The following is a 16,998-nucleotide window of genomic DNA, read 5'->3' as shown; positions in this document are numbered from 1 at the left end:
ACATTTGCAATTCCTACATAGTCCTCCTATTCACTAAAGAAAAGTTACTGTTTTGTAGTGTAGAGTGTTAAAAGAGGGAAAAGTCAGCCTAAGTTTTTAAATTTTTTCCCAGAATTTTCCAGGTTTGACAGTCTAATGCTTCATCAAAAGACTGTGTTTTGTACAGAGTTTGTCTGGCAACTACTTGTTCACCTAGTCATTTGAAAGAAAAAGAAAAGCAGGTCTCCTCCACAAGACAGAAAACACCAAAACAAACTTAAGTTTGTTGACAAGATTCTGGTTCAAATGGTTTGAGCTGGGTAGCAGACATTAAGTTTATAAAATTATTTAGTTTTCAATACAGAACCTATCATATCGCCGAGAAAAAAAAAAAAAAAGAAAAGAAAAAAAAGGAAAAAGAAAAACATCTATACATTTTATTACACAACTTTGTATTCACTTAACATAACACAAACAGTGCATTAGTCATTTAGAATTTAATTTGGAGTTACTTAAGTAAAAGAAAGTATTGCAACCATGAAAAGTTGGAATGCCTGGCAGAACGTGCCCTGACTATAAATGGAAGGAACTAATAGTAATAAATAATGTTAAACTTGAGTGATGTAACATTGACTATTAAAAGTCAGTATTACTATACACTTACAGTGTACGCTACAGATTTTGCCATATACAGCAAATGATAGACAAAGAATTATTTGAATCAACACATATATACTTATTTGTAGGGTATAAATGGATTTGAAATAGGTGATAATTGGTCAACAATGGAACTAACTGAATATAGATCTCAAAACTAATAGAACAGATCTACAGAAAAAAATACCTAAACACACACACTAACAAATATCAAAAAGCCTTTTAAAACTTCCATTAAGGTAATGAACACTGCTGCAAAATAATTCACAGAGGAAACACACTGGGAGCTAAGGCGTGCAGAACTGCATTCATTCATTCAGTGAGTATCTGACATGTAGATAAATGATCTAGTGCACTGGATCTAGCAACTAGTCTTGCAGTTTGCGTAGGCAGATGTCACGTAAGAGTAAAAATGAAACAAGAGGAGTGTCCATACTGTCTACAGCAGCATAGGAAACCATAGTCAAATTCTATGAGCAGCTCTAAGAGAAGAACCTGTTAAGAAATACAGTGTGTGTAATAAAGTTTACTCTTCAGAAGTAAATCAGTAACAAAAAACAAAGCCTCGTATAAAACTCTAAAAGACATCTGAAATTATAAAGAATAATATAGTTTTCAGAGCTATAAATGTGATACTGCAAACCTGTGCACTCCTGGGCCTTCCCAAAGCTCTGAGAAGTTCAGGAACAGCACAGATCACTAGACTAAAAGGAACAAAAAGACACCAGAAACATACATAAATAAGTGTCTATCAAAAAGAAAGACAGGAAAAGACTGAAAAATGAAAACATAGACTAGGAGGAGTGCAGGAAATACATGATAATAATTTAATGGGATCATAAGTTTTGTGACTGAAAATGTTAGAGCTGTACAGATACATATTCTGTGTGGTACTGAAAAGATTTTGCTTGATTTAACAGCAAGGCTGTTAAATGACAAGCGCAAAGCAACTGTATTTCAGCACATATTCAGTGAGGCAGACGTGCTGCTGTTTTCCTAGCTTCATCTGCACCATTAGAAAACACTCATTCCACAGCTGTGAATTGATTCTGCTTGATGCCATATCTGTGGATCTTGCACTTCCACTAAGATTTCTGAGCAATTGCCACAACAAATGCTACTGGTGAGCTTGCCAGCAATGCTGTCGAAAAACCCAGCTCATGAGCCACCGTGTGAGTGTGCAGCATATACCCTGTGAACAGGATCACTTACCTACACCAAACATTTCGTATCTTGTTATCCAGAGGTCTAGCTTTTCTGTATATATCATGGCAGCTCATGTTTAACCATAAACCATTAAAATTAAAAATTATTTTATACGGGAAAAAGGAAAAATATAATTCTAAATTGGTATTTATTAAGTAAGTAATCTCAAGATTCCAGAGTCATTCAAGCTGGAAAGCACAATAAAGTCCCCACAAAGCCATATTCTTGGCAATGTTAACAAAAATGCTAAACGTATCTATCCAAAGCAGAAGTTGTGTTTCTAACCGGGCATACTAGCAGCTGAGTTCTGTCCTTAGAAGTATGCGTATTCTTAGAAATATGCGTACAGCTTCTGCCATCTTCACTGAGACCTGTACCCATATGGAACGGCTGGCAGAATGTGCCCTGACTATAAATGGAAGGAATTAATATATCAGTATTAATAATGTAAAACATGAAAGTGAAGTAACATAAGTAGTTTTCACAAGGACAAGACGCCTTTTCATATATATTTAATGACAAAATAAGTGACAAGCTTTCAACTCGTGATTTTTTCCCGTAAGTCCACGTTTCCTCAGTCTGAATTTCCAGAACAGTGCCTCTCTTGCATTGCAGCACTAGGCAGTCTGAGAAGACCAACTCCTGATCAAATAGCGAAGTCATATGCTGTCTACAAAAAAATCTAAAAAAAAAATAAGATCCTAATTTTAAAAGACCAAACTGTCTTGCATTTTGGGCCAAAGACTAATCAGACTTGATAATTGTTTCACAGTCCTTACTAATTATCCTAGGACAGGAAGCACACAGCAACCTTTTTAAGATGCTCTTCACAAAGTGGAAGGAACTTTTTAGGTTGCTGATTTTTATAACTAATTGTTAAAGCTGTGGGGTTTTTAAAATATTTTTTTTTTCTCAATATAAGTGAAGTTTCTGATTGTTAGGTTCTTCAGCCACAACACAATACAACGTGAAGAAAAAGCAAGACACCTTTTGACTAAGCTATCTGCACATGTGACAATGCATATAAGCAGAATCTGAAAGTCAAAATCTTTGGCTGTGGCTCCCACAATCAGTGGGAGACCTAAAAGTCATGTATTCAGGAAGAGGGAGGTATAGCTAATGTAACTGAAATTATGTTTATTTGCTTTCTGGTCTCTAAGCTTGACTCTTTTTCCCCCGCTTTCTGTCTTTTCCTTTCTTATATAAAAGTTGGGATTCTCCTGTATACATGACATCACAGTTTTATGAACATCAACCGATACTGTAAGTTCATGGATAAACTTACGTGAGTTCTGAATATTTTCCATCTGATTGTGAAGATTTAGTCACAAATGCATCCTTTTAAACTTAAATGCTATTTTTCCATCAGCTTGTTAGGAAAAAATCCTTAAAAATACCCCCAAAACCCCCTCAGGTAATTATGATAAGGCATAATGTCAAAATCCATACATGTTTTAAAAAAAAAAAGCACCCTGTCTCATGGCACAAGTGTGATTATTTTAATTGACTTACACCACAGCTATATTGCTCCTTTGCCTGGATCTGTCTCCCTTATCAGTCTTTGACCATTTACCAATTCAGAGAAGACCAACCTGTAGGCAACCACGTTCTCCCTTAAAGGGGCACTGTCAAGTATTTTCATACTGATCTTGTGCTTGTTTTTCCACTTACCCTTGCTATTTAATACGTTCTTTTAAGCAGAAATACGTATTTTTCCTACCTGTTTTGTTCCTTCTGCTCCTTTCATGGAGCAATAAGCTACTGTGAGTCTGTCCTACTAAAAAATACTTACTTGTTTGTGATCAGTGTCATCACAGCTGTCAGCACAGTTCTGGGAACAGGATTTATTAGTTAACTTGTGCTCCCTCTGCTGGCTGGCTGGGTGGCTCTGCAGCAGCAGAACAAAAATACTGGGTATAGTCATGCACGAAGAGCAGCTGCCTCTTGCTAAGAAAAAAATTCTGACAAGCAGTGGTGGATTTAAAAGAAAAAAAAAAAAAAAATCCAGAACTTGAAGGCATTTTCCCCACCAGTTTATAACAGGATAGAAATGGTTTATACATGAACTACTTGACAGTATCCCTTTAATTTTTCATATTATATAATCCAAAAATGATGAGGCGCTCATGATGGAACAGACGTACTAGATCATCTAATTCATCCTACAGCCACAGCACGATTGCTGTTTATAACATATTTCACAGTGATTAGCTCATCTACTTTTAAAAATCTGTAAGCTTCTTTCCCGTAGGAAACTACTGCATAGCTCTGCAAGATCTGTTGATAGTGTTATACAGCATAGCATCATGTCACATTATTACAGTACTGTAACATGTCACAGTAATATGATGGGATGACAAAATGCAGCCCATGAAACAAACCCATTGTTGGAGTCAAGCAGAAGCATGTATCAGTGTGGACAACAGCTGGCAGCTTGCCATGGCATATATATGTCAGCTAAATGAGAAGCATCTTTGGACTGCACCCAGAAAGGAGCACCTTGCTATTCTGCTCTCTTCTTTCGACTTTTAATGAATGGTATTTGTTATATGCACTTTGTAAGCACTCTTGGAACCCAGTTGTCTGTCTTCACTCCAGAAGACAATAAACTTAATTATTTGAAAAGAGAAAAATAATTTAATTAAGATGAAATCAACATCAACACCCCAAGCATGGCGGCTTCTACAGGACATGCCATTGGTGGGAAAGTTTTCAAGGACATCATCTACCTGTTTAACTGTACATGAGACTACTGTAATTTGTCTGCCAAGAATAAGGGAGTCAAGTATACTGCTGATCTTGTTGATCTGTTTCCTGAAGGTCACAAATATTTCTGAGTTCTTGATGATCTTTAACAAGCATTCTCTGTTGAAAGCATAATGATGACACTATTCACTGCACCATTGTGTTACATTCTCAACAACAGTGTCCCACTCAGCACACAAAAGTCTTCAGTCATTTTGAATGAATCAGACCCAACAAAATATTTGGATGTTTAAAGCAGAAGCACCCAAGACTGCAAAATCCTAATTAAGTGGCTTTCCAATTCCGAATCTGATCAGTTTCATAGGCACTTAAGCTTTTTACTTTTAAATTCTCCAGGTTCTTCTTTGCATGCCTGTACTTGTCTTTGTCTTGGTAAGGAAGAACAGTTCAATACTCATCATATACCTAAGCACAGTCAAGACTTAGAGCAGAAGCATTTGCCTAAGTGTCTTTCAGAGCACAACTTGGTAGTCAAAATCAGAGCCTGATTCACACTGACCGCTTAAAACATCTCCAAAAATCTAACTAGGGGCTATTATTTTATTTTTAAACTTACCAGGTCTAAGTGACATGATAACCTCTTAACAACTTGTCCTTGGCAATCAAAATGGATTTAGATACCTAATTCCTATTTGTCCAGTTAGATATCTTTGAGGATATACAAGTGAATTTTTAAAACGCTTGTGGAAAATGAGTAATGCACAATTCAGTAATTACAAGACTAAGGGGTTCAAAACTGTACCTCTATCTTTTGTGAGCTTTCTCACACCAGACTATAAATTCTAGTAAGTGAGTGCAGATTTAATCTGCATGTTGAGCTTTGTCATCCAGCCAGCAAGACATTTATTAGGAAGGCAGTCTAGGGGAGGCCTGAGTCCAAGGCTGGCCCTCAGGACAGTATTTTAAGAGTCTGTAGATAAAATAGAGAGAGCTGTTCAGTGAGTAGATCACAGAGTCCTCCTCTTTCCCTCTGCTCTCTCCCAGTGAGCCTCAAAAATGTCTCTTCACAGGGGCACAATGTTTTAGATTCAAGAGTAAGGTCAGACGCTTTCCCCAGGCACAGCGCTGAGAACATAAGACAGACTTCGTGATCTTTCTGACATTAAGTTGAAGTATTTAATTTTAGGTTACATCCTGTACTAGATTTGTCTAATTAATGTTTTTGGGGTTGGTGTTTTTTTAAACCAAAGTTGTGGCCTGGGGCAACTCCACTGCCTTTTGGGAACCGTAATAAAACTAATAATTTATTACTATCACATCACGCCTCTTCGAAAGCAGAACCTTCTATATAAACAGGCATAACAAAATATACATAAAGATAATATATAAACACATTATGTAGATGTAAAGGACAAACTTTTTTTCATTGCCATCCAGTCCCACTACATCTTTTGCCTATCATTCCCAACCCAGTAACACTGGAATAGTCTTTGACAACATCATTTAACTGCCTTTCTTACTTAATACCTCACTAATTCAGAAAACACATAATTTAACTGGAAATTCACTCCAATAAACATGGCAAAATTATTTGTGTTTTTTTCAAAGATATACAGATACACAGGGTAGGGTAAATTGTCTTCAAGACCTAATAAACTTTATTCACTACATACGAGTTTTGGGTTTAAATTTTCCCCATGCAAGTTAGAAACATAATTAGCTAACAGACGCATTTGATTCTAGAAATTTCTTAACTTCATATCAACCAATACATTCTGTTACAAGACTAAATTAAATTTTGGGATATGTCAGAGTTCTATCAAAGCTGTAACTCTTTCCCCACTTCATTTCAAATCTCCTGAGTGGCAAGGCCTTGTATTGAAAATGTTTGGCTTCTGGGAGAATAAAAAATATGAGAAGTATAGGGTAAATTATTGAGTGCATTCTTTAATATATCAGAAATATTTTTCTGAGCATCTAGAGACATACAGACTCTCATTCTAGAAATTAATTGTGCACTGCCTCCATAAATACAGGATTAAAATAGTGGGTTCAAAATGAATTAATCTGCTCCCCCTACCTGTCAACAGAGAATCATCACTTCCAACACTTCTCATGATTAATATTCTATAAGAAATGTTAACAGTACTTCAAAGGGCCACATTCCCTTACTCAAAGATGCAGTAATAGGGGCAAATTTAATCCTGTTGTAAGCAGGGAAATTGCATCAACACTGAATTATCTTCAGTGTCTGTCTAGTAGGGGATATTACATACATTCTAGTCTGCAACACAAGAATTGGCTCATTGTCTGCCTAGACCCAAATACAGAACATAGATTTCCTAAACAGTTTACAAAGTATGAAAATGAGAGCTTTATAGTAAGATACCATAATGGGCAATGCTGAAATACTATGCGGCCTATATTTTGTCACATAAACGTACTTTGTCAGTATATGATGAGGTGAATTTAAGTGCCTAAAATCATATATATAAAACCAGATTTTTTTTCATTTTTTTTTTTTATACTAAAGCTTTGCAAACAGAAAAACAAAATTTGTAGAAAAACAAAATTTGAGATGTGCTGAACTGAAATGTATAACTTGAATTTTTGTAAAAAATAAAAACACTGTTTGTAGGCAGAAAAGAATATGTACCTACAAAACAGCTGTTTCTCATTTTTGCAAAAATAATGATCTTTTATGCCCAGTGCAAAACCATGAAAACTCATTTTTTTCCCCAACTGTGACATTACCTAAAATTTCACTGTGATATGCTACCACACATTTATTAACAGAAGTAAAGAAACCTTTGTCTACATAAAATTCACAAATAATCACAAAAAGAATAGAAAATATGACCCCTAAGGGAAAATTGATATAGTAGCTGTCTTGAAAAATACTAAATTAGGCTCATTGAATATCCAATTGTGGGGGTTTTTTTTCTTTTTTTAAAGAAAACAAAGACCTTGAGTTTTGCTGTTAACAATCCACCATGCTCAATTTTTTACTTCCCTCCCTTGTAACACATTGTGATACCTACCACATAGCATTTCTATTCACTGAAACAAAACCACTAAAGTAAGACTGGAACTTGGAGACTGACTTAACTATTGTCAGTTAAATATGGCCTCTGCCAGAAATACAACATATTAACAAAGTGATTACTAGAAGTTTACATTCTGATGTTCTTAGATAAACAAAATTATTCAATTCCCAGGACTGCAAACATTTAAATGATTCCCCTACTGAAAGTCAATGTTTACATTTCCTAAAATACTAGAGCATATTAGCTTCCTGCATGCAATTTTCTCACCCTGAGATCTAGATAGCATACAAGAATATACCACCAATTTTTTAATCCTGCTTGTAGAAGAAGAGTCTCATACTGCTAGAAGATTTGCAGGATTGCTTTAATTATGTATTTTTTATTTCTTTGACTGACAGACTCGCATTCATTAGCTGCTTCTTCCTGCTTTTGTATCCCCATTATTCCCATTTAACTGTGAAATATCTCCATAGATAAGTGCTTTTTCAAGTGACTGAAGTTAGCACTTACCTGCTGGATACCGTATGTCCAGCCTTGCCTTATACGGTCCCTTGCCCACACATTGTGAGCATTCTCTGCTAGTTTATCCACCATAGCTTCTTGAGAGGGGGTCAGTTTGATAAAACTCAGATCCATGGGAGCAGGCTTATATCCACTCAACAACTGGTAGCTGTCAAAAAACACAGAACCTGCAGTTACTTTTCAGTAAGAAAAAATTAATAGAAACCACAAAGGAAAGAAGGGACATGTATGCAAGGTATCTATATAAATAATCTGTCTTTGAGCATAAAAAATAATAATGCCCTGACATTTGATTTTGTTTCAAGCTAATTGCATCTCGATGGGATGAAGATGCTGGTAACGAAAGCTACCCAAAATATTCTGAACTAAAAATGGTTTTAAAGTATTTTAGTACTTTCAAATATTTAAAGTTGTAGATTAAGATGTTGCTTATCTAAATACTTATATGAACACTATTATTGTTACCTCTGAGCACTTCACAACACTTATTAAATTCTATCTATCTCCTATTGATGCAAGAAAATATATTCTTCCTATTACATATGGGGATGTGAGAGACAGAGCAGGTCAAATGATGAACTCAAGATCCCATATGAATTCCAACTAATAAAAGTTTGTCTTTGTAATACTTCATAGCTTAACTATTCTTCAAATCATAGGAGCAATTGTTTAAAATTTAAGCACGCCTTCAGAACAGAGAGACAGCTTCCTCACTATTTTTAGCACTCCTAAGAACAAAGTGTTGTTTACTTTTATGAATTTGTTCCCATAAAATTAATTATAGTCATTTCCCACTTTACTTATGACCAAACCTTCTTCAATAAAAGACATGATGCGTATGGTGATGGATGCAGCACATGAGGACTTACTAAATTTAAAAGGAAAACCTACGACACTATGCAGCACCACCATGGTTGTGGACTTTGCCTCCCTCCCTCAGGTGAGGAGGGAACGTGCAGAAGAAGGGGAGCAGGAAGAGAAAAGCCGGGGGGGGGGGGTGGGCAGACAGGGGCTGTACTGGGTGTCCATGCCCAGGTGCCAGTCGGGGAGCTCCAGCGCTGCCTCTGTGAGGAGAGACGGGCGCTGTCCCGTGCCAGGCACAGCCGGACCCAGCCGGCTCCAAAAGGTACCCACTGCTGGCCTAAGCTGAGCCCTGCAGCCATGCTGGTGGCTCCTCTGGGAAAACATTTTTAAGAAGGGGCAAAACACTGCACAAGCAAGAGGAATGAGGAAAAAAAGTGTGGAAAAACAGCCTGGCAGACACCAAGGCTGGGGGACATGCTGCAGGTGCCAGAGCTGGTGCTTCCCTGCGGCCCCGGGAGCAACCAGGCCGGGGCTGGTGGATGTGCCCTGAATATCCCCAGGTATTTCTCCTCCAGCACACTGACAGAGCAAAGCACTACTTTGGTCATAACAAAAGGCGTCTGTGGAAAATACACAACAACATTCTCTCGCTGAAATGATACACGGTGGGGTGTTTAAAGAATGGCTAGTTTAAATAATTGTCTAATTATTTTCTAAATAACTTTGGCACTTTCTTGTATTTTCTTTATTTGGACTGACAGAAAGAAATCCAGAAAAAGAAACAGTATTTATCCCCATTTATATTCTAAAATATTCAAATAGTTTACAAATCTTAATTAATTCTCTTCTGTGATAACTATTCTAAAACCCATTTAAACAAATTACTGGTTGAAAACAATAATTGAAAACAAGCAAGTATTTAAGGGGGATTATCCTCTACAAACACGAGGTTGGACCTTCCTTCAAAATTACCACATTAAAAAAAAAAAAAAGAAGTTTAAGTCTGAAAACAACAATTCAGGAACGTCAATCCAAAATCAACCATTCACATAGTTACCAATCAGCAAATTTCAATGACAGAATTACGCAAGCAGTTGGCAGTTGTGCTATCTCCCACACGCTAGCTAACTGCCCTCGCGGTTACCTCTCCTCACGTAGCTGTGAAGTCGCTTCAGTGAGATGAGTAAAACCAGGCAGTAATGGAAATAGCAAATCATACAGAATTAACATGTTTGTCAGGCTGGCAATTACCACGTTCTTTCCTGTCACACTCCCCTGTACAAGTTTTACGTTGTGCATATGAAAGGTATGATATCCACAGCTATTTCAATATAAGACCAGGGTCTAAGAACCAGGGGTCAAAAGATGCTCATAATTTTGTCACAGAGGATATGTATATCTTATTTCAGGATGTAAATAAATACTCATCAAGGATAAGTATCAATGGATACTAAGGAAAATAAGGAAAACATATTATGTACACAAATTCATGTTGGACAATTGTCTTTAGTTGCAGACTGATGTTACTAGTTGAAACAGGTAGCTAAAAATCCCAGCTTCCACCTGGTCATCTGCTCTTCAGTATCTTACTGGTTTTACCTTGGTCAGTATCTCTGCTGGCCTTATATTGACTTTTTTTTTTTTTTTTTTAAGAAGTAGGTAAATTTAACTGCTTCAACAGCACATTATCATTACCATATTGATCTGCTATTGATTTATAATAAGCATTTTGGAATTTTTATTTGTGCCACCACCTAAAGTTACAGAAAGAGTGGTAGATACGTTTTGAAGTGATCTTAGTTCATACTCTGCTCTCTTGATTAAAGATTTTCAGCAGTCTACTAAAGTTGTTTTACAAGAAAAAATGAAACACAGAGAAATTTGGAAAAAAAAAACCCCACACTTTTTTCTTTTCATTCTAACAGTTCTTTTTCATTTTCCATTTCATTTAGACTTTTTTTTAACCTATAGAAACACTAAATATTTAGAATTTATTAAAATAAAGACTTTGAATATTTCAGGGAGGTATTTTAAAATAAAAGGTTATTGAAGGATGTTTGATTAAAAAAACTAAAGTTGTAACAGGAAAAAACTTCCTAATAGAAAGAGAATTTCCATCAGAGAAAGTTATGTTTGCAGGACACTTTAGCTAGCTGTTCAAAATGGTCAAAAAAGCTCTTTTGTGGAGTGACGCTGTATTAGAAAAGGCAAATTTCTGGCACAACTCTCAGTTAAAAATGTGATTTTCCCCAACTTGTAACCAGTGTGGCTGTGACGCAAAAATTCTTTAGGACTGACACAAATATAAACCTTTTCTTAGCATTTTACAGTCTTCATTGTTACAACACGATAGCAGAAAAGAAAAAAAAAAAACAAGCGTTTAGAAGACAGACAAGAATATACAAAGTAAGGTTGACAAATTTCTTAGCAAGTAGAGCCAATGAGCTAATTACATTCAAGTGATGTCTGTTGCTTTTGTTTTTCATAATAGTATCAAGTTTTTGTGTTCAGCAGATATGAGAACTTCATAAATTATCACAGGAAAATTGTCAAAGTGTTGGGATAACTCATTTGCATCATCTACTTGAACAGAAGTAACTAGCAAACACAGGAAATGACATACATTCTCTCCTGAAAAACTTAGCCTTTCACACACCATCTCCTGTAACCTTTTGTTATGATTAAGTGTAGTCTAACTGTGAAACGGCAACCCTCCCTCTCTCCAGGACTGTATCCCACAAAAAATGTGATTCAGCCTTATAGCTGCACAACTGTATCTAGATCATGAAATCTTTGCTCCATTTTTGCTCAACAAACATCCGATGCTATTGAAAGTGTAGCCACAATTTTTTTTCTTTCCTTTTTACTCATTTTTTCCATCTATTTTATGTGAGGTATCAAAATTCTGACTTGGTATGTATGGTAGGACCTCAGGTTTCTAAAGTTATGACTGTTAATGACATTAAGAAGACTCAGTATTATTGCTTGTCTTCAATCAGGAAGTATAATTTCTTCAGACTTGAGATTTAGCTGCAGTTTTTCAAAAGCATCAAATCTAATTCACTTCAACAATCTTGCAAATGCAAATACATTTCCGCCCAGGAAATTCAGAACAAAAATACAGAAGGCCCTAGATATCTCTTCTTTTTAGTTTTATATGCAGATATTTGGGATACCAAAACTGAAGAACAGTTTCGGGGAATTTAAACTAATCCCTCCCTTTTATATTCATTCATTCTTCTGAAGTGACCACATCAGGGATTCTGAAACTGTAATATCAATGGTATGTAAATCAGTGCAGTGTGGTATATATCAAAGACCTCAGGGACCAGATTCTTATAGCTACCTTGTAGTAAAGTATTACCCAGAAGCCTGCAGGAACCATGCCAGAATGGGGCATGTGCTTTAAGCTCACAAAAGGAAAAGGGAAGGCATGCTTGAGTTAAACATGGGCTTGGGGTTATTATACTGGCCTTAGGGATGCAGTGTGCGGAATCTGAAGGTATGGGTCAATGAAAGCCCACTGCGAATAATGGAGATAGGCAATAGCAGAGGAACATCTATTTCTACACAGAGCACATCCCTGCAAAGAGCTCTGAGTTGCTACTGGTGGCAGCAACTTAGCAACTAGCACTTACCATTGCTCTTAGTCATAACCAAGGAAACTAAATTGCTAATTTAAATTCAGGAATAACAGAAGACGTGGAAGTTGTCTTATACAGAAACTGTGATCTTTACCTTTCTGGTTTTATACACGTTATAATCCTCCTTTGTCCCACTGAATTTTATACCACTCTAGTCAAACTTATAAACCAGGGGCTCAAAAGTGTTTTGGGTTGTAGGGCTGTCATATGCTTATCACAAAGTACAGTTCCATCACTTTCAATTGTGTTAAAGTTCCCAAATTCTTCATTCCCAAACCGGGGTGCTGAGGAAGAAGCCAGGGCACCTCGGCTGGGCCATGAGAGCTGGTTTCAGAGCTGCAGCAATCAAAGCCATTATACCATACCAGCCTGAGCCCAGCCCTACCAATGCTGTTGCCAATCAGTCACTCAGGAAAAGGTCAGGTGGCTATACCAGTTCTCTCTGCTTCAAGTCACTAGATGGCCAGTCTAGGACTTTCAAAAGGGTTGCCTTTAAGTATCTGTAGCACAGCAAAACATATTGATAAGTTTGCTGTAAAAATTCTATATCAAGTTTCTGCAGTACGTTCCATATATAAAAAAAATACGTAACAATGAATGCCAGACATTGAAATGAATCACAGAAAATCTAAACTTTTTTTACACATCAGATCATAAACATCTAAAAGAAAAGATGTGGATGAAGGTGTGTGTAAATTTCTGAAAATTTATATGCATACATGCATACCCAAGTACCAATAAAACTAGCAATGTAAATATCAAATTGTTAAATACAGTTCACTTAACTGCTCAACAAAAAGATGCATTTGAATTTCAACTTACTTCTTTGGAAGTTTCATTTTTTTCACTTTTTCTTCAGCATGTTCATCAGCAATTCCAACATGGCAGCCTAACGCCAGCAGGGTTCTAGGACACAGAAATCAGAGATAAATTACTGCCAATGTTTCTATATTCAGAGTTGCTGTTGTGTATATAAAGGGCACTGTACAACAAATGAGACCTATGGAATAACAATATAATATGGAAAGATCAACACTAGCCTTTTTGTATATGTAATAGGCTTTTGATAGTGTTAAGAAAATGCCACAAGATGTTCCTAAAAATTTTAGTAAAAATATGAGTGGACTACTTCAAAATGGAACATTCATGCAGTCTATTTCATCTATATGAGGCATTAGTTGAAAGATTCCCTGCCCTTGAAATAAATATTTCTTCTTCATATACTTATTCACACTGCGTATATACTCATTCATACTGCTTTATATCAAAATCTTTTTATGTTATGTTATTTACTTCAAAGCCTATGAAAGGAGAAAAGGCAGGAAATGTCATTTGTTATCCTTAGAATGTGTCTTCTTTACAAAGAGAGGCTGTTATTCAGAGATTTTAATTGGATCTGGATTTTGTTAGGACATGCTATTGAAGAGAGGACTGACAGCAGAATGCATGACAAGCATTAGGCCAAAACTGCCATCTTAATTCTCAGGATGCATGTTGCACGTTACTCCACCTCAGAGAAAAGGCTCCAAGCTAGCCACAGTGCGTCAGATACCACAAGGCTTCTACTGAAGAAGCCACTGACCCAGGCAGCCAATTCTGGCCTGATTCTGCAAGATGTAGCTCATCTCGGAGAACAAACAATCTCTACATAACCTTACAACAGAGGTGACAGTATTTATCAGGTTTCTAATTACTTCAGACCTCTTCCTTTCCTTACAGTCATAGTATCCAGCAGTGTAAATCTTAAGTCCCATTCATCTCCAGGACTTGATCTGTAACATCAATTTTTTTTTCATGCATTTATGTTCAATACTAGGTTATCAAGTCTTAGTTTCTTTAGCCGAGGTGTATTACTAAAATATTGACATTGAAATGAAAAGAAATCCTTGACAGAAGTCAGAACTGACTTTGGAGTCAGATCAGAAGTTTCTCAAAATCTGAGGGTAACACCCGTATCTTTGAAACTGATATGCAGAAGAAATCGCAACTGTAAACCTTGGACTCCATTCCCAATTTTTCCCAATGTGGAAGAAAGCTGGAAAACAAGGTTTTCATTTGTTCTTGCCGCTAGTTAAAACAATATTTTCTGGTCCTGCTTCAACTATATTTACAGCTCTTGAACTGACTGGGCAAAAAAAAGAGCATTAATATTGCTCTAGCAGTATTTCTCTTGGCAGATGAATCATATGTTTCAAGAAGATTCTTACAGCATATTTTTAGTGCTAGCTGCATGAAATAAATCCTACTGTTACGGTCTGTGAACCCTGATTTAAAATTAGACAGTAAAATCAGATACGAGGAAATCAACATGCAAAGGCCAGCTCCTGCAAAACACACTATCTCCTAAGCATACTCCATGCAGCAAAATTCCAATTGGCATAAATCATACATGATTCCTATGCAGCTATCACCAGCATAAGTAAGAGAACATATCTAACAGTGGAAAGCAGTAAAGAGGAGCTCATCCCTGGTAACCCTAATTTTCTTGTAATGTAAGACAGGAATTTGAATTCTACATTATCTCCAACCAGCCACAGCAAATCCAAATCAGAGAGTCACAGCAGGATAACAAGGCATACCATACTGGTAGAACCTGAAAGACCCCTAAAGCACTTCAAAGCTAAACAAGAAAACTAGAAGTGGCTGAATGCAGCCCTCAGCATAATATTGATACATGTAATTATCACACACAACTGAGTAAATAGGTAGAAACAGGAAAGTCAGGCACAAAATAGTAAGCATCAAAAACCCCACAAGATCAAACTATAAAACATATATAAGAATGTGCAGAAACAGTATGAGCAAGCATATTTTAATCCCATGACATTTTCAGAGGTAACTCATTCCTGAATCTTGAAATTTCATATAGTGTATCATTTTTATAGTTCATAAAAGTACTCAATCATACTGAAAAATATACAGAGATCCCCATATATTGAAAAGAAATGTTGTGTCAGATAACATGACTCAGAACTTCCTTGTTTTCTGCCTCTCTCATCTAGTAGAGCTGGCAGCAAAACTGGCAACAAACCAACAAAAAAAAACCCCTATTACAGTAAGAGTTATTCTTGATGTCTTGCAACTACTTCAAGTATGCAGTACACAGTTTGATGCAAATTGTAAAGAATATAGCATATAGCTGACTACAGGAAGTTTTCAAAGAACATTTTCTTTCCCCCTCCCCCATTCTCCGCCACTGAGGTTGACTGCTAGTAGACTAGAAACGCCTAGTAAAGAAATAGTCAAAGCAGCTTACAATTGAAGTCATCCCAATATGGATCATCTAGAATGGATTAGTGCACTAATTTTTCCACCTTTGCAAGCTTGCAGAAACGAACCGAGCAAGACACTCCTGTTCTAGTCCCTAAACAATAAATGTCTACGTGATAAATACAACCTGATACTGCAAAATTAGAATATTTCTGTATACTTCAGAAAACAAGGACTAATACAAGAATGAAATGAAGACCTGAGCTCAGTAAGCATACAAATTTTGAAGTCCATAGAAAGACTGAATGATTTATGTTTTGGATACTATCCATTGAATGAAAAGGCTCTCTCTAAAGTGAAATTACTAAAATAAAAGTAATCCATAATTTATATGTTTATAAAACCAAATTATGTTTGTTTTGTCAGGGTTAGATTTAGAAAAGCATTGGGTCCTGAACCAGTAATCATGTAAGGACTACTAAATTTTGTTTAATATTTAGTGAAACATTAGCGTGTGTGTTTAATTCTGAGAGCATGATTTTTATGATGCCCGAGTCATATTATATAGATTATTCTAGCGAAAGATCCAACTGTAGGGAAAGTTAATGACATCATCTTTTGTAGTTTCATAAAATGGAAAGGAAAAAGCTATTCTGGATTCTTAGCACATTATTGTATTGATAGGGGTCTCAAAAGCTTTCCTTGAAATTCTATCTAGCTGAAGACAAATATGAACTTGCCTCCAAAGGAGTTCCATTTGTCTCTAAATTATACCAAAATATCCCCACAGAAACTATTTAACACTTAGGGTCATAAATATGTTTTTCACTAATTTATTTCCTTTGGGAATGGTGGATCAGTAAGTAGCACATAGAACCTGACCAGAGAAGGATACTACAAGAAATTCTAGGAGGAGTGTTCCACCTAGCTTTCTACTATAAGGACATAAAGTCTTTATATTACGAGTGTAAACACTATATTGCACTATCAGTTTACATGGCAATTTTTTTAATAGTATAGTACAAATATTCCAAGAAAAGTAATATCCCATGCAAATAGTCCTCCTTTGTTAACGATCTGAACAGGAAAAAGCAACTATATTTTAACAAGAAAAAAAAATAGGTTCCAATGGATTGCAAATAGGAGTGACTGGAGAACCACATATATCACTGGGCATTTATCAGTTTGAGAAATATTTTAACATGTTGGCTACATGCAATGCT

The 16,998-nt window shown here is 36.2% G+C and overlaps 1 protein-coding gene across 7 annotated transcripts in view; it reads right to left on the bottom strand.

Moving 5' to 3' along the window:
• RYR2 (ryanodine receptor 2) overlaps positions 1-16,998 on the bottom strand; it is a 429,918-nt gene that overhangs the window by 163,130 nt on the left and 249,790 nt on the right. For all 7 annotated transcript variants that reach the window (XM_075748765.1, XM_075748768.1, XM_075748767.1 and 4 more), the window contains 2 exons: positions 13,388-13,471; positions 8,106-8,265 (listed from right to left, as the gene is read on the bottom strand). In XM_075748765.1, coding sequence (XP_075604880.1) covers positions 8,106-8,265; positions 13,388-13,471 — 244 coding nt within the window. The remainder of the gene's footprint in view (positions 1-8,105; positions 8,266-13,387; positions 13,472-16,998) is intronic.

The sequence above is a fragment of the Balearica regulorum genome, chromosome 3 (assembly GCF_011004875.1).
Source record: "Balearica regulorum gibbericeps isolate bBalReg1 chromosome 3, bBalReg1.pri, whole genome shotgun sequence".
NCBI lineage: Eukaryota > Metazoa > Chordata > Aves > Gruiformes > Gruidae > Balearica > Balearica regulorum.
This window is presented reverse-complemented; position numbering and strand designations above follow the sequence as displayed.